Source organism: Nerophis lumbriciformis, linkage group LG20 (assembly GCF_033978685.3).
Source record: "Nerophis lumbriciformis linkage group LG20, RoL_Nlum_v2.1, whole genome shotgun sequence".
Lineage (NCBI taxonomy): Eukaryota > Metazoa > Chordata > Actinopteri > Syngnathiformes > Syngnathidae > Nerophis > Nerophis lumbriciformis.
In genome coordinates this window covers 44661884-44682500 of record NC_084567.2, presented here as the reverse complement: position 1 = coordinate 44682500, position 20617 = coordinate 44661884, and the positions used below count along the sequence as shown (strand labels likewise).

At 39.6% G+C, this 20617-nt stretch overlaps 1 protein-coding gene across 3 annotated transcripts in view; it reads right to left on the bottom strand.

The window, feature by feature from the left end:
- palm2akap2 (PALM2 and AKAP2 fusion) overlaps positions 1–20617 on the bottom strand; it is a 129009-nt gene that overhangs the window by 76774 nt on the left and 31618 nt on the right. For all 3 annotated transcript variants that reach the window (XM_072915379.1, XM_072915380.1, XM_072915381.1), the window contains exon 4: positions 14974–15095. In XM_072915379.1, the coding sequence (XP_072771480.1) occupies positions 14974–15095 (122 nt within the window). The remainder of the gene's footprint in view (positions 1–14973; positions 15096–20617) is intronic.

Here is a 20617-nt window from a genome sequence, read left to right as displayed (position 1 = left end):
TTATACCTCCCACCCTCCCACCCACATTATGGACAACACCTCCCACCCATTACACTCACACCTGGTGGAGAGAATAAGCACATTCAGTGGAAGGCTCACACTCCCAAAATGCAACACGGAACCACACAGGAAGTCCTGGACAAGTCACCACCTCATCAACATAGATGTATAACATTAACACACTCGGGACCATTTAGTGTTGACAATCAACCTATCCCCCTTTGGAGGTGGGCGGGGCCTATCCCCAGGTGCATGTCTTTGGAGGTGGGAGGGGCCTATCCCCAGGTGTGGGAAGCCAGAGGGAACCCACACAGTCACATGCAAACTGTGTTGCATTTTATAAATAAAAAAAAGATCAGCAATGTCATCTAAAAAAGGGACAATGTTTGTTTAAAGAACAAGTTAAAGGAGAAGTAATTGTAGATGTAGATGTAAATGGTGCACAATGTTTATGTCTATGTTTACTACTTTGTTTGTCATATTATTGCAAATACTTTCAAAATGTGCACTTCAATCTTACTTTATTGTCACCAAGTTGTGAGCAAATTAATGACTTTCAGTAAGTAAAGAGAATACAATGTTGCTCGCTGACATTCTGACAATACAATTGCATTTGTCAACAAATATTGGAGTCATTTCTGAAGCATGGAAGAAATCTCTCCAACAAGAAGAAGTCTCTCTAACAAGAAGTCTCTCCAACAAGAAGAAGTCTCTCTAAAAAGGAGAAGTCTCTCCAACAAGAAGAAGTCTCTCCAACAAGAAGAAGTCTCTCCAACAAGAAGAAGTCTCTCCAACAAGAAGAAGTCTCTCCAACAAGAAGAAGTCTCTCTAACAAGAAGTCTCTCCAACAAGAAGAAGTCTCTCCAACAAGAAGAAGTCTCTCCAACAAGAAGATGTCTCTCCAACAAGAAGAAGTCTCTCTAAGAAGAAGTCTCTCCAACAAGAAGAAGTCTCTCCAACAAGAAGATGTCTCTCCAACAAGAAGAAGTCTCTCTAAGAAGAAGAAGTCTCTCCAACAAGAAGAAGTCTCTCCAACAAGAATAAGTCTCTCCAACAAGAAGAAGTCTCTCCAACAAGAAGAAGTCTCTCCAACAAGAAGAAGTCTCTCCAACAAGAAGAAGTCTCTCCAACAAGAAGTCTCTCCAACAAGAAGTCTCTCCAACAAGAAGAAGTCTCTCCAACAAGAAGAAGTCTCTCCAACAAGAAGAAGTCTCTCTAACAAGAAGAAGTCCCTCCAACAAGAAGAAGTCTCTCCAACAAGAAGTCTCTCCAACAAGAAGTCTCTCCAACAAGAAGAAGTCTCTCCAACAAGAAGAAGTCTCTCCAACAAGAAGATGTCTCTCCAACAAGAAGAAGTCTCTCTAAGAAGAAGAAGTCTCTCCAACAAGAAGAAGTCTCTCCAACAAGAAGAAGTCTCTCCAACAAGAATAAGTCTCTCCAACAAGAAGAAGTCTCTCCAACAAGAAGATGTCTCTCCAACAAGAAGAAGTCTCTCTAAGAAGAAGAAGTCTCTCCAACAAGAAGAAGTCTCTCCAACAAGAAGATGTCTCTCCAACAAGAAGAAGTCTCTCTAAGAAGAAGAAGTCTCTCCAACAAGAAGAAGTCTCTCCAACAAGAATAAGTCTCTCCAACAAGAAGAAGTCTCTCCAACAAGAAGAAGTCTCTCCAACAAGAAGATGTCTCTCCAACAAGAAGAAGTCTCTCCAACAAGAATAAGTCTCTCCAACAAGAAGAAGTCTCTCTAACAAGAAGTCTCTCCAACAAGAAGAAGTCTCTCCAACAAGAAGAAGTCTCTCTAACAAGAAGAAGTCTCTCCAACAACAAGAAGTCTCTCAAACAAGAAGAAGTCTCTCCAACAACAAGAAGTATTTCTAACAAGGAGAAGTCTCTCCAACAAGAAGAAGTCTCTCAAACAAGAAGAAGTCTCTCCAACAACAAGAAGTCTTTCTAACAAGGAGAAGTCTCTCCAACAAGAAGAAGTCTCTCAAACAAGAAGAAGTCTCTCCAACAAGAAGAAGTCTCTCTAACAAGAAGAAGTCTCTCCAACAAGAAGAAGTCTCTCCAACAAGAAGAAGTCTCTATAACAAGAAGTCTCTCCAACAAGAAGTCTCTCTAACAAGAAGAAGTCTCTCTAACAAGAAGAAATCTCTCCAACAAGAAGAAGTCTCTCCAATAAGAAGAAGTCTTTCTAACAAGAAGAAGTCTCTCCAACAAGAAGAAGTCTCTCCAACAAGAAGAAGTCTCTCCAACAAGAAGAAGTCTCTCCAACAAGAAGAAGTCTCTCCAACAAGAAGTCTCTCCAACAAGAAGTCTCTCCAACAAGAATAAGTCTCTCCAACAAGAAGAAGTCTCTCCAACAAGAAGTCTCTCCAACAAGAAGAAGTCTCTCCAACAAGCCAAATGAATCCATCTTTACAAGCAGTAATCAATAGATTACAAATAAGTATAAATATAAATAAATAAAGCCTTTAAAATGAAACTCATCGTAATGAACTAGACTTAGACTTATAGACTTTCTTGATCCACAAGGGAAATTGTTCAATAATTAAATCAATGTAATCTAATCAACTAATAGTAACATTTCTTTTCCACAAAAAGACTTAATTGAAAGTGAAAAATATATTGCTTTAAAACCGCTCAAACAAGTACAATCCATCTAAAAAGTAAACATAAGGTAATAAACGCTGTGTGTTACTTTACTACCTATACTACTACTGTACTACCTGTACTATACTACTAATACTACTACTAAACTACCTGTACTATACAACTATACTACCTATACTACTACTATACTAGCTGTACTATACAACTATACTACCTATACTACTGCTATACGACCTGTACTATACTACTATACTACCTGTACTACTACTATACTACCTATACTACTACTATACTACCTGTACTATACTACTATACTACCTACACTACTATTATACTACCTGTACTAGTGATTTACCTGTACTGTACAAATGCATGCATGTGTGCTTTACCTGTACTGTACACATGCATACCTTTACCTGTACTGTACAAATACACACATGATTCCATGTGGTGAAAACAAGCTATGATACAACAAAGAAGACTTTGTACTTGAGCTATTTTGTGGTTTGTGTACACGTGCAGTTGTGAAGATCATTTGTTTGTCAGCCATGAAATGACTTTGCCGTCATCATGCAGTCGCTCTGCACTCTTTTTCTAACACACTTGCAATGAGAAGTCAATGACAGAGAAGGAGGGCGTGCACAAACAAGGCGAGACCGCAGCGCTCCAAAAAAGACGTTTTTTTCCTTCCTCCAGAGATAGAATCACAGATTATGATCAACTACAGTCCGAACATGAAGAACATCTACTGCTAGTGAGCATGAAGACACAAGATGGACTGTTAGTGAAATACACAAATGAAGAATATGGAATATGCAAGTGTGCAGCACAGCATTGCAATAGTCCTGGACTATTGTAAAGTCTCAAGATGTATTTGTAAATCAAATATAAAAAACAATGTCATTAACTTTGATGTCAAAATGTCTGTGAAAGTTCAGTTATAAGGTTTCTTTATTCAAATGAAGAATGTCTAAGACAAGCTACACCTCCTGCAAAAATGCTTTCTTCCACCTGAATAGCATCAAACACTTCCCAGACGTCACTATGTGATGTCATCACACATTCATACTCAGCGTCACAATGTGATGTCATCACACATTCATACTCAGCGTCACAATGTGATGTCATCACACATTCATACTCAGCGTCACAATGTGATGTCATCACACATTCATACTCAGCGTCACAATGTGATGTCATCACACATTCATACTCAGCGTCACAATGTGATGTCATTCATACTCAGCGTCACAATGTGATGTCATCACACATTCATACTCAGCGTCACATTGTGATGTCATCACACATTCATACTCAGCGTCACAATGTGATGTCATCACACATTCATACTCAGCGTCACAATGTGATGTCATCACACATTCATACTCAGCGTCACATTGTGATGTCATCACACACTCATACTCAGCGTCACAATGTGATGTCATTCATACTCAGCGTCACAATGTGATGTCATCACACATTCATACTCAGCACCAGCATTTTGGAAAAGGAAGAGGTGATAGAAGAAAGAAAAATACATCATAAATCTATTTGTGGCAGCGTAGGAGAAAGTTATGTTGAAGTTTCACTTTTGCATATCATTACACATAACTGTGGTGTGTTAAAGGACACTCTAATAAAGTTACAAACAGAGGCATCACTAGTTTCTAAGGGTGCGAGGGGCTTTACCGCCCAAGAAATACAATATTAATACAATAATAATAATGATGTATTAGGATTTGTATGACCCACTGATACTTTACGCTTCACATAATAATCACCTTCATATTTAAGTGAATGATGACAGCTTGTATGAATATGTACATTCATATTCTGCCCACTTAATATTCAGTTTGTTGGTACTTTCTTGGAAAAATATTTACCCAAAAAAGTATTTATGGGGGTTTATCTAGATTTGTTCCAGATATGTCCTAGATATGCAAATCACATCTTTCAAAGGTCAAAAACCATGTGTTTTAATAACCTAGTTTCAACACATTCATGTACTATATGTATATATATATGTGTACTGTATATATGTAGTGCATGTAATTCCACCAAGTGTGTGTATGGGGCAGTGATGTTAGGTTTAGGGTCAGATGGCCTAGGCCTTTTTGGGGGCCCAGAATTTGGCGCTACGCCCTTGAACCTATGTACAGTATATATACTTCAACTAGAGCTTTTGGTGGATGTAGTTATACTATGCAGGTGTACCTCAAAAAGTGGCCAATGAGTATAGAACCAAATCCAGGGATTGGACATTCCAGTACTTTTAAGTCCATTGTTGCGTTGGTTGAAACCTCGTATGTCAAGTACTTTTAAGTCCAATGTTGCATTGTTTGAAACCTCGTATGTCAAGTAGTTTTAAGTCCAATGTTGCATTGGTTGAAACCTCGTATGTCAAGTAGTTTTAAGTCCAATGTTGCATTGGTTGAAACCTCGTATGTCAAGTAGTTTTAAGTCCAATGTTGCATTGGTTGAAACCTCGTATGTCAAGTAGTTTTAAGTCCAATGTTGCATTGGTTGAAACCTCGTATGTGAAGTAGTTTTAAGTCCAATGTTGCATTGGTTGAAACCTCGTATGTCAAGTAGTTTTAAGTCCAATGTTGCATTGGTTGAAACCTCGTATGTCAAGTAGTTTTAAGTCCAATGTTGCATTGGTTGAAACCTCGTATGTCAAGTACTTTTAAGTCCAATGTTGCATTGGTTGAAACCTCGTATGTCAAGTACTTTTAAGTCCAACGTTGCATTGATTGAAACCTCGTATGTCAAGTAGTTTTAAGTCCAATGTTGCATTGGTTGAACCCTCGTATGTCAAGTAGTTTTAAGTCCAATGTTGCATTGGTTGAAACCTCGTATGTCAAGTAGTTTTAAGTCCAATGTTGCATTGGTTGGAACCTCGTATATCAAGTAGTTTTAAGTCCAATGTTGCATTGGTTGAAGACTTGTATGTCAAGTAGTTTTTAGTCCAATGTTGCATTGGTTGAAACCTCGTATGTCAAGTAGTTTTAAGTCCAATGTTGCATTGGTTGAAACCTCGTATGTCAAGTAGTTTTAAGTCCAATGTTGCATTGGTTGAAACCTCGTATGTCAAGTACTTTTAAGTCCAATGTTGCATTGGTTGAAACCTCGTATGTCAAGTAGTTTTAAGTCCAATGTTGCATTGGTTGAAACCTTGTATGTCACGTCTGCAGAGGAAAATAAAGCTGTATCAGCAGAAACTGCCAGATGTAACCAGAGGACACAAAATGCTGTTTTCCTCCCATATTTAAACTTGGAAGCAGTTCATCTTTTCCACATCATAAAGCTGAGAGGTCTCAACTGTGCATGGAGCAAAGTTTTAACGACCTCAGTTCCCCAAATGTTATGTTCTTGGAAGAAGAGGCCATACTGAGAAACCATCTAAACTCTGGTGCATCACACGGTAGGCAAAACAAAGATTAGTTTCAAAACTTTATACAACTTGGAATGTATTTCAAAGTATAGTTTGCTTCTGCCAGACAGACACAGGATAAGACCATGTCATGTGTCTCCTGCTGGAGTACTTTGGACAGAGCTGAGTCTGGTGAATGTCTGAGCAGATATAATCAACATTCATATATGTGTGTCTTTAGGTTGGTTGGCAACACAAACAAATACATTGCCAACAAAATGTCACCAACTATAAAAGCCAATTATTTCTGTCCAAAAGGCCACGTGACAAAATGAGCTGAGGACCAATGATCTCCTGTCACGATGCACTGACGCCCCCTGGCGGCTGTGAGCTGCACTACCCATGATAAGAGAACAATTTGATTGGATGCTGACTAAATACTTTTTAATCCACGAGTTTACTTTTGACAATCTGATTCTCAGTGTTATTCACCATTTACTGTTAAATGATTATCATTTTTTACAATTAGGTCCAATAAATTAGAGCTCAGGCGCAAAAACTGACATCTCCTTTTCCCTTCTTTTGAGAACATCTATGTTGTCTGTGGAGCTTTCCAGGAGACAACCATCTTGCAATTGAATAGTTTCTAATAACCAAACTGATACTATCAATTTGAGAAATGCCCATTTATTACTTAGAATCCCAGCAAACATCTACTATCTGTGGTCATACCTTCTCCGTCTCCTTCTTCACTATCTGTGGTCATACCTTCTCCCTCTCCTTCTTCACTATCTGTGGTGCAAAGACTGTGCTTGCTGAGGTATTTTGGGACGTGTATTTGAAAGTGTAGACGCCAACACAAAAGAAGCTCTTGTCTCCTCTGACCCCAGAAGACTGCAAGGGAATGTGCAGCAGCTTCAAACAAAGACAAACAACAAGAGATTTGATAAGAGTGGAGGAGGCCTGGACCATACGTAGTCCTCTGAGGGAGACTCACTGTGTTGACAGTCCGAGCAGATTCTGACAAGGTCTTGATTTTACAGACATGATGACTGCTGTCATGTAAGAACATTCTGTGGGTCTTCAAATGAGACATGAAGGGCATTACGAGGGATGCCAATGCTAAAAATGAGTCAGTTTTTATTCTATATCATATATTTTTTGACATGTATCGGATTCCGATTTCTTCAAACCCGACCCAGGCATCTTCCGTACGTGGTTATAAATCCCAAGGTCACGCCACCAGAAAAAGTTAGGAATCTGAAGACAACACATATATTTGCTAGGCCGTTTTCAAGAAGGATATTTAAAGGGGAACATTATCACCAGACCTATGTAAGCGTCAATATATAACTTGATGTTGCAGAAAAAAGACCATATATTTTTTCAACCGATTTTCGAACTCTAAATGGTGAATTTTGGCAAATTAAACGCCTTTCTAATATTCGCTCTCGGAGCAATGACGTCACATCGGGAAGCAATCCGCCATTTTCTCAAACACCGAGTCAAATCAGCTCTGTTATTTTCCGTTTTTTCGACTGTTTTCCGTACCTTGGAGACATCATGCCTCGTCGGTGTGTTGTCGGAGGGTGTAACAACACCAACAGGGACGGATTCAAGTTGCACCAGTGGCCCAAAGATGCCAAAGTGGCAAGAAATTGGACGTTTGTTCCGCACACTTTACAGACGAAAGCTATGCTACGACAGAGATGGCAAGAATGTGTGGATATCCTGCGACACTCAAAGCAGATGCATTTCCAACCATAAAGTCAAAGAAATCTGCCGCCAGACCCCCATTGAATCTGCCGGAGTGTGTGAGCAATTCAGGGACAAAGGACCTCGGTAGCACGGCAAGCAATGGCGGCAGTTTGTTCCGCAGACGAGCGAGCTAAACCCCCTGGATGTCTTGGCTCACACCGTCCCGAAGATGATCAAGAGAAGAATATTGACCCTAGCTTCCATGGCCTGCTGACATGAGGGTATGTCTACAGAATATATGAATTGATGAAAATTGGGCTGTCTGCACTCTCAAAGTGCATGTTGTTGCCAAATGTATTTCATATGCTGTAAACCTAGTTCATAGTTGCTAGTTTCCTTTAATGCCAAACAAACACATACCAATCGTTGGTTAGAAGGCGATCGCCGAATTCGTCCTCGCTTTCTCCCGTGTCGCTGGCTGTCGTGTCGTTTTCGTGGGTTTCGCTTGCATACGGTTCAAACCGATATGGCTCAATAGCTTCAGTTTCTTCTTCAATTTGGTTTTGGCTACCTGCCTCCACACTACAACCATCCGTTTCAATACATGCGTAATCTGTTGAATCGCTTAAGCCGCTGAAATCCGAGTCTGAATCCGAGCTAATGTCGCTATAGCTTGCTGTTCTTTTTGCCATGTTTGTTTGTGTTGGCATCACTATGTGACGTCACAGGAAAATGGACGGGTGTTTATAACGATGGTTAAAATCAGGCACTTTGAAGCTTTTTTTAGGGATATTGCGTGATAGGTAAAATTTTGAAAAAAACTCCGAAAAATATAATAAGCCACTGGGAACTGATTTTTAATGGTTTTAACCATTCTGAAATTGTGATAATGTTCCCCTTTAAAGAGAAACTACATCGGCCAACCCTGGAAGCTAGCACAGCTGTCCATGAAATGTGAGTTCACATATTTTATTTCTTTATTTTTTCACGTTTAATATGTTTTTTGCAATTTTAGTTTTGACAGTAGCACATAAGATATGTTTTCATTGCTGATGCGGGTTTATTGATTTTTAAATGCGCCAGAAAATAACCCTTTTTGTACAATGTCCAGTAGTGTGTAAATGTGTTCCTGTATAGTATTTGTCCAGAAATGGTCCTGTGGTGACATCAATGATGATATTTTGAGAGGTAATCATTGAAGTCGGACATCACTGAAGGCCTAGGTGGGAAAGGCACAGTACACTGTGTAACAGTGTACTATCCTGGGGTCGTGTAACAGTGTACTATGCTGGGGTCATGGGGTCATGTAACAGTGTACCATGCTGGGGTCATGTGTATGTTTTGTCTATAGCCTTTCTACGACGCCATATTAATGAGGATTAGGACCGCCCAATCTATAAAAGCAAGGAGTAAGACCTTCTAAACAAGGAGTAAGACAGGAAGTGCTGCCCAGTAAGTGTTGGCCTTGTGCTCTTCTAAATGAAAGTAAAAGAAAGTTGAATGTGTCCTCTTGAGGAAAGTGTGTGTGAGACAATCAGTCTATTCAGGTGAGTGACAATGTGACCATTCACCGCGGCCTGTTTACCTTTGAGCACCAACGTTATTCTGGCGTCTGTGTGACCTTTTTCTTATTGCTGCGCTGACGAGAAGCTCCAGTAGCTAACAGGATGTCAACATGAGTGCTGAGTTATCCCTCAACTACATGAACTGTTCATGCTAGTTGAGTGATGCAATGTTGGGATCATGAATATTAAACAAGTCAGTTCAATTTGCTGAGTTAGCATCAATCCACCGCTTTTCTAGACCGCTTATTCTGTTCAGGGTCAATGTGAGCTGCACTTGACCTTGAAGGAAAAGGTGGACTACATCTTGGACTGGTCAGTCAAAGCAAAATGGAGTGCACTTCTCAGCTGTAACCAGCAGAGGCGCTGTTGATTCTATCTGAACTACAGGTAGTGAGTAGAGAAGAACATAAATAGTAAATAGATCGACTTCCACTGTCCTCTGGGCAGTGTTCTTCTGCACTGGCATTGAACCAGGAGTTCAAAACATTCAGAGAGATTCATTCCAATAAAAATGATGAAATTATGACAATAATGTTTTTCACATAGCAAATGAAGGTCATCTCAAAGTACTTCAATTGAAGTGATTTGACTTTTCACAGGTCAGAGCGTCTCGGTTAGGGTCAAAGTTAAAAAAAATAAAAATACAACTGTAATTTCGATAAAACTAAAAGACTTCTGTCCACATCTCCAGCATTCCTCATTTCTGAAGAGAATGAGGAAGGAAAGGACAGAAGAGTCATGAAGATAGCTATTTGTCTTCCTTTTTACAGTCATGAAGATAGCTATTTGTCGTCCTTTTTACAGTCATGAAGATAGCTATTTGTCGTCCTTTTTACATTGCCTCCCATTGTTAGAGCTAAGAGGATGAGAAACAACTGCTACTGGACACTAGATCCATTTCATTCATTAGAAAAGTCAACAAAAACATGTAAATCAAGTTTTTCCATTCAATAGAGAATGAATTGTTCCTGTATAGTATTTCTCCAACAATGGTCATGTGGTGACATCATGATGCTATTTGGAGAGCTCATCATTGAACCTGACACATCACTGAAGGCCTAGGTGGGAAACTCACGGCCCGCCACTGATAAGCAGAGTCCAGTTGGAATGTAATGAAGTCATAATGACTCACATGTGACCTTGGCTGGCACAACTAAGAACAGGATGCAAGACTGTTGGGAGAGGTCACAGTACTAAGTGTGGTTCACATCCAACTAAAGAGAGGTCACAGTACTAAGTGTGGTTCACATCCAACTAAAGAGAGGTCACAGTACTAAGTGTGGTTCACATCCAACTAAAGAGAGGTCACAGTACTAAGTGTGGTTCACATCCAACTAAAGAGAGGTCACAGTACTAAGTGTGGTTCACATCCAACTGAAGAGAGGTCACAGTACTAAGTGTGGTTCACATCCAACTAAAGAGAGGTCACAGTACTAAGTGTGGTTCACATCCAACTAAAGAGAGGTCACAGTACTGAGTGTGGTTCACATCCAACTAAAGAGAGGTCACAGTACTAAGTGTGGTTCACATCCAACTAAAGAGAGGTCACAGTACTAAGTGTGGTTCACATCCAACTAAAGAGAGGTCACAGTACTAAGTGTGGTTCACATCCAACTAAAGAGAGGTCACAGTACTGAGTGTGGTTCACATCCAACTAAAGAGAGGTCACAGTACTAAGTGTGGTTCACATCCAACTAAAGAGAGGTCACAGTACTGAGTGTGGTTCACATCCAACTAAAGAGAGGTCACAGTACTAAGTGTGGTTCACATCCAACTAAAGAGAGGTCACAGTACTATGTGTGGTTCACATCCAACTAAAGAGAGGTCACAGTACTAAGTGTGGTTCACATCCAACTAAAGAGAGGTCACAGTACTAAGTGTGGTTCACATCCAACTAAAGAGAGGTCACAGTACTAAGTGTGGTTCACATCCAACTAAAGAGAGGTCACAGTACTAAGTGTGGTTCACATCCAACTAAAGAGAGGTCACAGTACTAAGTGTGGTTCACATCCAACTAAAGAGAGGTCACAGTACTAAGTGTGGTTCACATCCAACTAAAGAGAGGTCACAGTACTATGTGTGGTTCACATCCAACTAAAGAGAGGTCACAGTACTAAGTGTGGTTCACATCCAACTAAAGAGAGGTCACAGTACTAAGTGTGGTTCACATCCAACTAAAGAGAGGTCACAGTACTAAGTGTGGTTCACATCCAACTAAAGAGAGGTCACAGTACTAAGTGTGGTTCACATCCAACTAAAGAGAGGTCACAGTACTAAGTGTGGTTCACATCCAACTAAAGAGAGGTCACAGTACTAAGTGTGGTTCACATCCAACTGAAGAGAGGTCACAGTACTAAGTGTGGTTCACATCCAACTAAAGAGAGGTCACAGTACTAAGTGTGGTTCACATCCAACTAAAGAGAGGTCACAGTACTGAGTGTGGTTCACATCCAACTAAAGAGAGGTCACAGTACTAAGTGTGGTTCACATCCAACTAAAGAGAGGTCACAGTACTAAGTGTGGTTCACATCCAACTAAAGAGAGGTCACAGTACTAAGTGTGGTTCACATCCAACTAAAGAGAGGTCACAGTACTAAGTGTGGTTCACATCCAACTAAAGAGAGGTCACAGTACTAAGTGTGGTTCACATCCAACTAAAGAGAGGTCACAGTACTGAGTGTGGTTCACATCCAACTAAAGAGAGGTCACAGTACTAAGTGTGGTTCACATCCAACTAAAGAGAGGTCACAGTACTATGTGTGGTTCACATCCAACTAAAGAGAGGTCACAGTACTAAGTGTGGTTCACATCCAACTAAAGAGAGGTCACAGTACTAAGTGTGGTTCACATCCAACTAAAGAGAGGTCACAGTACTAAGTGTGGTTCACATCCAACTAAAGAGAGGTCACAGTACTAAGTGTGGTTCACATCCAACTAAAGAGAGGTCACAGTACTATGTGTGGTTCACATCCAACTAAAGAGAGGTCACAGTACTAAGTGTGGTTCACATCCAACTAAAGAGAGGTCACAGTACTAAGTGTGGTTCACATCCAACTAAAGAGAGGTCACAGTACTGAGTGTGGTTCACATCCAACTAAAGAGAGGTCACAGTACTAAGTGTGGTTCACATCCAACTAAAGAGAGGTCACAGTACTAAGTGTGGTTCACATCCAACTAAAGAGAGGTCACAGTACTAAGTGTGGTTCACATCCAACTAAAGAGAGGTCACAGTACTAAGTGTGGTTCACATCCAACTAAAGAGAGGTCACAGTACTAAGTGTGGTTCACATCCAACTAAAGAGAGGTCACAGTACTAAGTGTGGTTCACATCCAACTAAAGAGAGGTCACAGTACTAAGTGTGGTTCACATCCAACTAAAGAGAGGTCACAGTACTAAGTGTGGTTCACATCCAACTAAAGAGAGGTCACAGTACTATGTGTGGTTCACATCCAACTAAAGAGAGGTCACAGTACTAAGTGTGGTTCACATCCAACTAAAGAGAGGTCACAGTACTAAGTGTGGTTCACATCCAACTAAAGAGAGGTCACAGTACTGAGTGTGGTTCACATCCAACTAAAGAGAGGTCACAGTACTAAGTGTGGTTCACATCCAACTAAAGAGAGGTCACAGTACTAAGTGTGGTTCACATCCAACTAAAGAGAGGTCACAGTACTAAGTGTGGTTCACATCCAACTAAAGAGAGGTCACAGTACTAAGTGTGGTTCACATCCAACTAAAGAGAGGTCACAGTACTAAGTGTGGTTCACATCCAACTAAAGAGAGGTCACAGTACTAAGTATAGTTCACAAAGAGACATCCACATCAGAAAGTAAGCACCAGCAAGGTTCTATGACTTGGTAAGAAGATAACCTTCATGGTTATCAGCACTAATTCATCATTATCATTTACACTGCAGACAGACTTGATCAAGTCTTACAACACATACACACATACAACACAAGTCTTACAACACATACACACATACAACACAAGTCTTACAACACATACACACATACAACACAAGTCTTACAACACATACACACATACAACACAAGTCTTACAACACATACACACATACAACACAAGTCTTACAACACTTACACACATACAACAAGTCTTACAACACATACAACACAAGTCTTACAACACATACACACATACAACACAAGTCTTACAACACATACAACACAAGTCTTACAACACATACACACATACAACACAAGTCTTACAACACATACAACACAAGTCTTACAACACATACACACATACAACACAAGTCTTACAACACATACAACACAAGTCTTACAACACATACACATACAACACAAGTCTTACAACACATACAACAAAAGTCTTACAACACATACACACATACAACACAAGTCTTACAACACATACAACACAAGTCTTACAACACATACACACATACAACACAAGTCTTACAACACATACAACACAAGTCTTACAACACATACAACACAAGTCTTACAACACATACAACACAAGTCTTACAACACTTACACACATACAACACAAGTCTTACAACACATACAACACAAGTCTTACAACACATAAACACATACAACACAAGTCTTACAACACATACAACACAAGTCTTACAACACATACAACACAAGTCTTACAACACTTACACACATACAACACAAGTCTTACAACACATACAACACAAGTCTTACAACACATACACACATACAACACAAGTCTTACAACACATACAACACAAGTCTTACAACACATACAACACAAGTCTTACAACACATACAACACAAGTCTTACAACACTTACACACATACAACACAAGTCTTACAACACATACAACACAAGTCTTACAACACATACACACATACAACACAAGTCTTACAACACATACAACACAAGTCTTACAACACATACAACACAAGTCTTACAACACTTACACACATACAACACAAGTCTTACAACACATACAACACAAGTCTTACAACACATACACACATACAACACAAGTCTTACAACACTTACACACATACAACACAAGTCTTACAACACATACAACACAAGTCTTACAACACATACACACATACAACACAAGTCTTACAACACATACAACACAAGTCTTACAACACATACACACATACAACACAAGTCTTACAACACATACAACACAAGTCTTACAACACATACAACACAAGTCTTACAACACTTACACACATACAACACAAGTCTTACAACACATACAACACAAGTCTTACAACACATACACACATACAACACAAGTCTTACAACACATACAACACAAGTCTTACAACACATACAACACAAGTCTTACAACACTTACACACATACAACACAAGTCTTACAACACATACAACACAAGTCTTACAACACATACACACATACAACACAAGTCTTACAACACTTACACACATACAACACAAGTCTTACAACACATACAACACAAGTCTTACAACACATACACACATACAACACAAGTCTTACAACACATACAACACAAGTCTTACAACACATACACACATACAACACAAGTCTTACAACACATACACACATACAACACAAGTCTTACAACACTTACACACATACAACACAAGTCTTACAACACTTACACACATACAACACAAGTCTTACAACACGTACACACGTACAACACAAGTCTACAATATTTCCCAGGCAACAGTTGGCGTAGAAGAAAAGGAGTAAATGAGCAATACCTGTGAATCAAGTCTTCCAGGTTCTTCCCGTGTTCTTCATCCTGATCCAACTGTTTCCTCCGAGCCTCTTCTTCCTCCGCTGCCACTCCCTGGAGGAGCCATCGCTCCCGCTTGGCTTTGGACTGCAAACACAAACACAAACATAAACATAAACACAAACACAAACACAAACACAAACACAAACATAAACACAGACATAAACATAAACACAAACACAAACATAAACACAAACACAAACACAAACATAAACACAGACATAAACATAAACACAAACACAAACATAAACACAAACACAAACACAAACATAAACACAAACACAAACATAAACACAGACATAAACATAAACACAAACACAAACACAAACACAAACATAAACACCAACACAAACACAAACAAACACAAACACAAACACAAACATAAACACAGACATAAACATAAACACAAACACAAACATAAACACAAACATAATTATAAACACAAAACAAACATAAACATAAACACAAACACAAACATAAACAAACACAAACACAATTAAACATCTCAGCTAAATATGGAGATTCTCTCACTGGCCAGGAGCCGAGATCAATAAACACACACACACACACACACACACACACACACACACACACACACACACACACACACACACACACACACACACACACACACACACACACACACACACACACACACAACACATTGACCTCAGTTATTTCAGCAGCTGCTGTAAGAATGTGACAGCTGACTATGTGTTAGTTTGTGTGTGGTTGCTTCACTTCCAGATGACCAAGCAAAGCTCACAAACGTCACGTCTGTTGTGTGACTTAGTCTATTGAGGTTGTGTGAGTTAGTCTATTGAGGTTGTGTGAGTTAGTCTGTTGAGGTTGTGTGAGTTAGTCTATTGAGGTTGTGTGAGTTAGTCTATTGAGGTTGTGTGAGTTAGTCTATTGAGGTTGTGTGAGTGAGTCTATTGAGGTTGTGTGAGTGAGTCTATTGAGGTTGTGTGAGTGAGTCTATTGAGGTTGTGTGAGTTAGTCTATTGAGGTTGTGTGAGTGAGTCTATTGAGGTTGTGTGAGTTAGTCTATTGAGGTTGTGTGAGTTAGTCTATTGAGGTTGTGTGAGTTAGTCTATTGAGGTTGTGTGAGTTAGTCTATTGAGGTTGTGTGAGTTAGTCTATTGAGGTTGTGTGAGTTAGTCTATTGAGGTTGTGTGAGTTAGTCTATTGAGGTTGTGTGAGTTAGTTTATTGAGGTTGTGTGAGTTAGTCTATTGAGGTTGTGTGAGTTAGTCTATTGAGGTTGTGTGAGTTAGTCTATTGAGGTTGTGTGAGTTAGTCTATTGAGGTTGTGTGAGTTAGTCTATTGAGGTTGTGTGAGTGAGTCTATTGAGGTTGTGTGAGTGAGTCTATTGAGGTTGTGTGAGTGAGTCTATTGAGGTTGTGTGAGTTAGTCTATTGAGGTTGTGTGAGTTAGTCTATTGAGGTTGTGTGAGTTAGTCTATTGAGGTTGTGTGAGTTAGTCTATTGAGGTTGTGTGAGTTAGTCTATTGAGGTTGTGTGAGTTAGTCTATTGAGGTTGTGTGAGTTAGTCTGTTGAGGTTGTGTGAGTTAGTCTATTGAGGTTGTGTGAGTGAGTCTATTGAGGTTGTGTGAGTTAGTCTATTGAGGTTGTGTGAGTTAGTCTATTGAGGTTGTGTGAGTGAGTCTATTGAGGTTGTGTGAGTGAGTCTATTGAGGTTGTGTGAGTTAGTCTATTGAGGTTGTGTGAGTTAGTCTATTGAGGTTGTGTGAGTTAGTCTATTGAGGTTGTGTGAGTTAGTCTATTGAGGTTGTGTGAGTGAGTCTATTGAGGTTGTGTGAGTGAGTCTATTGAGGTTGTGTGAGTTAGTCTATTGAGGTTGTGTGAGTTAGTCTATTGAGGTTGTGTGAGTTAGTCTATTGAGGTTGTGTGAGTTAGTCTATTGAGGTTGTGTGAGTTAGTCTATTGAGGTTGTGTGAGTTAGTCTATTGAGGTTGTGTGAGTTAGTCTGTTGAGGTTGTGTGAGTTAGTCTATTGAGGTTGTGTGAGTGAGTCTATTGAGGTTGTGTGAGTTAGTCTATTGAGGTTGTGTGAGTTAGTCTATTGAGGTTGTGTGAGTGAGTCTATTGAGGTTGTGTGAGTGAGTCTATTGAGGTTGTGTGAGTTAGTCTATTGAGGTTGTGTGAGTTAGTCTATTGAGGTTGTGTGAGTTAGTCTATTGAGGTTGTGTGAGTTAGTCTATTGAGGTTGTGTGAGTGAGTCTATTGAGGTTGTGTGAGTGAGTCTATTGAGGTTGTGTGAGTTAGTCTATTGAGGTTGTGTGAGTTAGTCTATTGAGGTTGTGTGAGTTAGTCTATTGAGGCTAGAATGACATCACCAACATGTGTCTGTACATGAACTGACACATCAGGCAACCAGAATATTAAGTTTGAGCTGAAATAGGAATAGGTTAGGAATTAGGACAATTGACAATTTCCTTTTAGTTGTCTTTTTTTTACATTAAATCAGACCTCTTGGGATCCAAAATCAGACAGGCTACAGTACGTGGAATGAATGAGATATCAGATATCTGCCAGTGTGACTGCAGTATCAGCAGACATGTCTCATTAAACACAATTAACGACATAAGCACACGTCTACTCCAACAACAAATAACAAATCAAAACAACAGCTTTGTATTGGCTACACCATGACATACCAATACGGGTATCTAGACATGGTGTAGCTCCTCTCTTTTGAATGCAAGTGCTCCTACAACAGGAATACAAATTTTGTATTCCTACAAAATCTGGCAAGACACCAACACAACTCAGGTAATCATTAAAACCAGGCGTATGTCCTTTTTGTGCTGAGCTGTTTTAAAGAAGCATTATGTTTAAAAATATATATATATATTTGAGAGAAAACTAATTGTTCAATCATGGTATTAAAACATATTTTTTCAAGGGTACACTTGGTACAAATGATCTAACGTGCGATTCATTTTGAGTTAACTATGATCAGATATAGATCTGATCAATCTAAGTCCAAGACAAGATCTGATCAATGTAAGTCCAAGACTAAATCTGACCAATCTACAAACCCCGTTTCCATATGAGTTGGGAAATTGTGTTAGATGTAAATATAAACGGAATACAATGATTTGCAAATCCTTTTCAAGCCATATTCAGTTGAATATGCTACAAAGACAACATATTTGATGTTCAAACTCATAAACTTTTTTTTTTTTTGCAAATAATCATTAACTTAGAATTTCATGGCTGCAACACGTGCCAAAGTAGTTGAGAAAGGGCATGTTCACCACTGTGTTACATCACCTTTTCTTTTAACAACACTCAATAAACGATTGAGAACTGAGGAAACTAAGTGGAATTCTTTCCCATTCTTGTTTTATGTAGAGCTTCAGTCGTTCAACAGTCCGGGGTCTCCGCTGTCGTATTTTACGCTTCATAATGCGCCACACATTTTCGAAGGGAGACAGGTCTGGACTGCAGGAGGGCCAGGAAAGTACCCGCACTCTTTTTTTTACTAAGCCACGCTGTTGTAACATGTGCTGAATTTGGCTTGGCATTGTCTTGCTGAAATAAGCAGGGGCGTCCATGAAAAAGACGGCGCTTCGATGGCAGCATATGTTGTTCCAAAACCTGTATGTACCTTTCAGCATTAATGGTGCCTTCACAGATGTGTAAGTTACCCATGTCTTGGGCACTAATGCACCCCCATACCATCACACATGCTGACTTTTACACTTTGCGTCGATAACAGTCTGGATGGTTCACTTCCCCTTTGGTCCGGATGACACGATGTCGAATATTTCCAAAAACAATTTGAAATGTGGACTCGTCAGACCACAGAACACTTTTCCACTTTGCATGAGTCCATCTTAGATGATCTCGGGCCCAGAGAAGCTAGCGGCGTTTCTGGGTGTTGTTGATAAATGGCTTTGGCTTTGCATAGTAGAGCTTTAACTTGCACTTACAGATGTAGCGACCAACTGTATTTAGTGACAGTGGTTTTCTGAAGTGTTCCTGAGCCCATGTGGTGATATCCTTTAGAGATTGATGTCGGTTTTTGATACAGTGCCGTCTGAGGGATGGAAGGTCACGGTCATTCAATGTTGGTTTCCGGCCATGCCGCTTACGTGGAGTGATTTCTCCACATTCTCTAAAGCTTTTGATGATATTATGGAGCGTAGATGTTGAAATCCCTAAATTTCTTGCAATTGCACTTTGAGAAACGTTGTTCTTAAACTGTTTGACTATTTGCTCACGCAGTTGTGGACAAAGGGGTGTACCTCGCCCCATCCTTTCTTGTGAAAGACTGAGCAGTTTTTGGGAAGCTGTTTTTATACCCAATCATGGCACCCACCTGTTCCCAATTAGCCTGCACACCTGTGGGATGTTCCAAATAAGTGTTTGATGAGCATTCCTCAACTTTATCAGTATTTATTACCACCTTTCCCAACTTCTTTGTTGTTTATGAGTTTGAACATCAAATATGTTGTCTTTGTAGCATATTCAACTGAATATGGGTTGAAAAGGATTTGCAAATAATTGTATTCCGTTTATATTTACATCCAACACAATTTCCCAACTCATATGGAAACAGGGTTTGTAAGTCTATCAGCATGAAGTGATGAATCCTACTTGGATGAGAGGCGAAACGTCTTCAAAGATAAACCAAACAGTCCAGTGGCGATCTGTTGAATGTCTTGAGAAGAAATAAAATGGTTTATCAAATGTCTACAAGCAAAGGTTGTGACGATACATGTTGTCTTCTAGAAGCCAGCACAAAGGAAGGGTGAGACATTGGAGCAGACGGAAGCCAAGAGAGTGAGGTGAAAGTGACGACTATTTAAATGTGGAACTTGGAGCCAAGCTAATTGGACATAAATGGAGTGCTTACCCAAACAAAACTGGAAAAAACTTCCCCGGCCAGTTGGACCAAAATCACATCGAGTGAGTCACATCTTAAATATTGATCATGATACACGTAGCACACCAGGCTTATTAGTACAACTACAGTGCATACGCTTCTCTGGCTAGCTGTGAACAAACAAAAGATGAAATAATACTTTACAGATATTGTAATATGATTGTTCATGTTTTTACCTCAGTACAGATTGGTGTTCTATCACAGTCTTGTGTATTACAAACTCAAACATGTTTTGTGTCTATCTCTTTCCATAGTTAGCTTTTACGGCTAATACCAAAGCATGCCGACGTGTTACTACGGTAGAAAAAGAGTTCCTCAGTGTTCACTCTTACAATAATAATGTTGCTACAGTTTGGATATTATACAGCTTACAGAAAGTTGTCATGTCTGTGTAATCATGTTTTGTTTTAAGTCATGTTTTGTTTAGTTATAGGACTCTTTAGTTTCTGTCTTTTCACTCCCTTGTCTTGTTTCCATGATTACCCCATTAGTTTCACCTGTTCCATGTTTGGACTCATTGTGCACTCTTGATTGTCACCATAGCAACCCATTAGTTTTCACCTGTCACGTCACGCACCTGTTTCACATCTTGAGTCACGCACCTGTTTTCGTTAATCATGTCTGTAGTATTTAAGTTCAGTGTTTTTCAGTTTGTCTTTCTGACGACCTCACCACATTTATGCTCTGTCCAT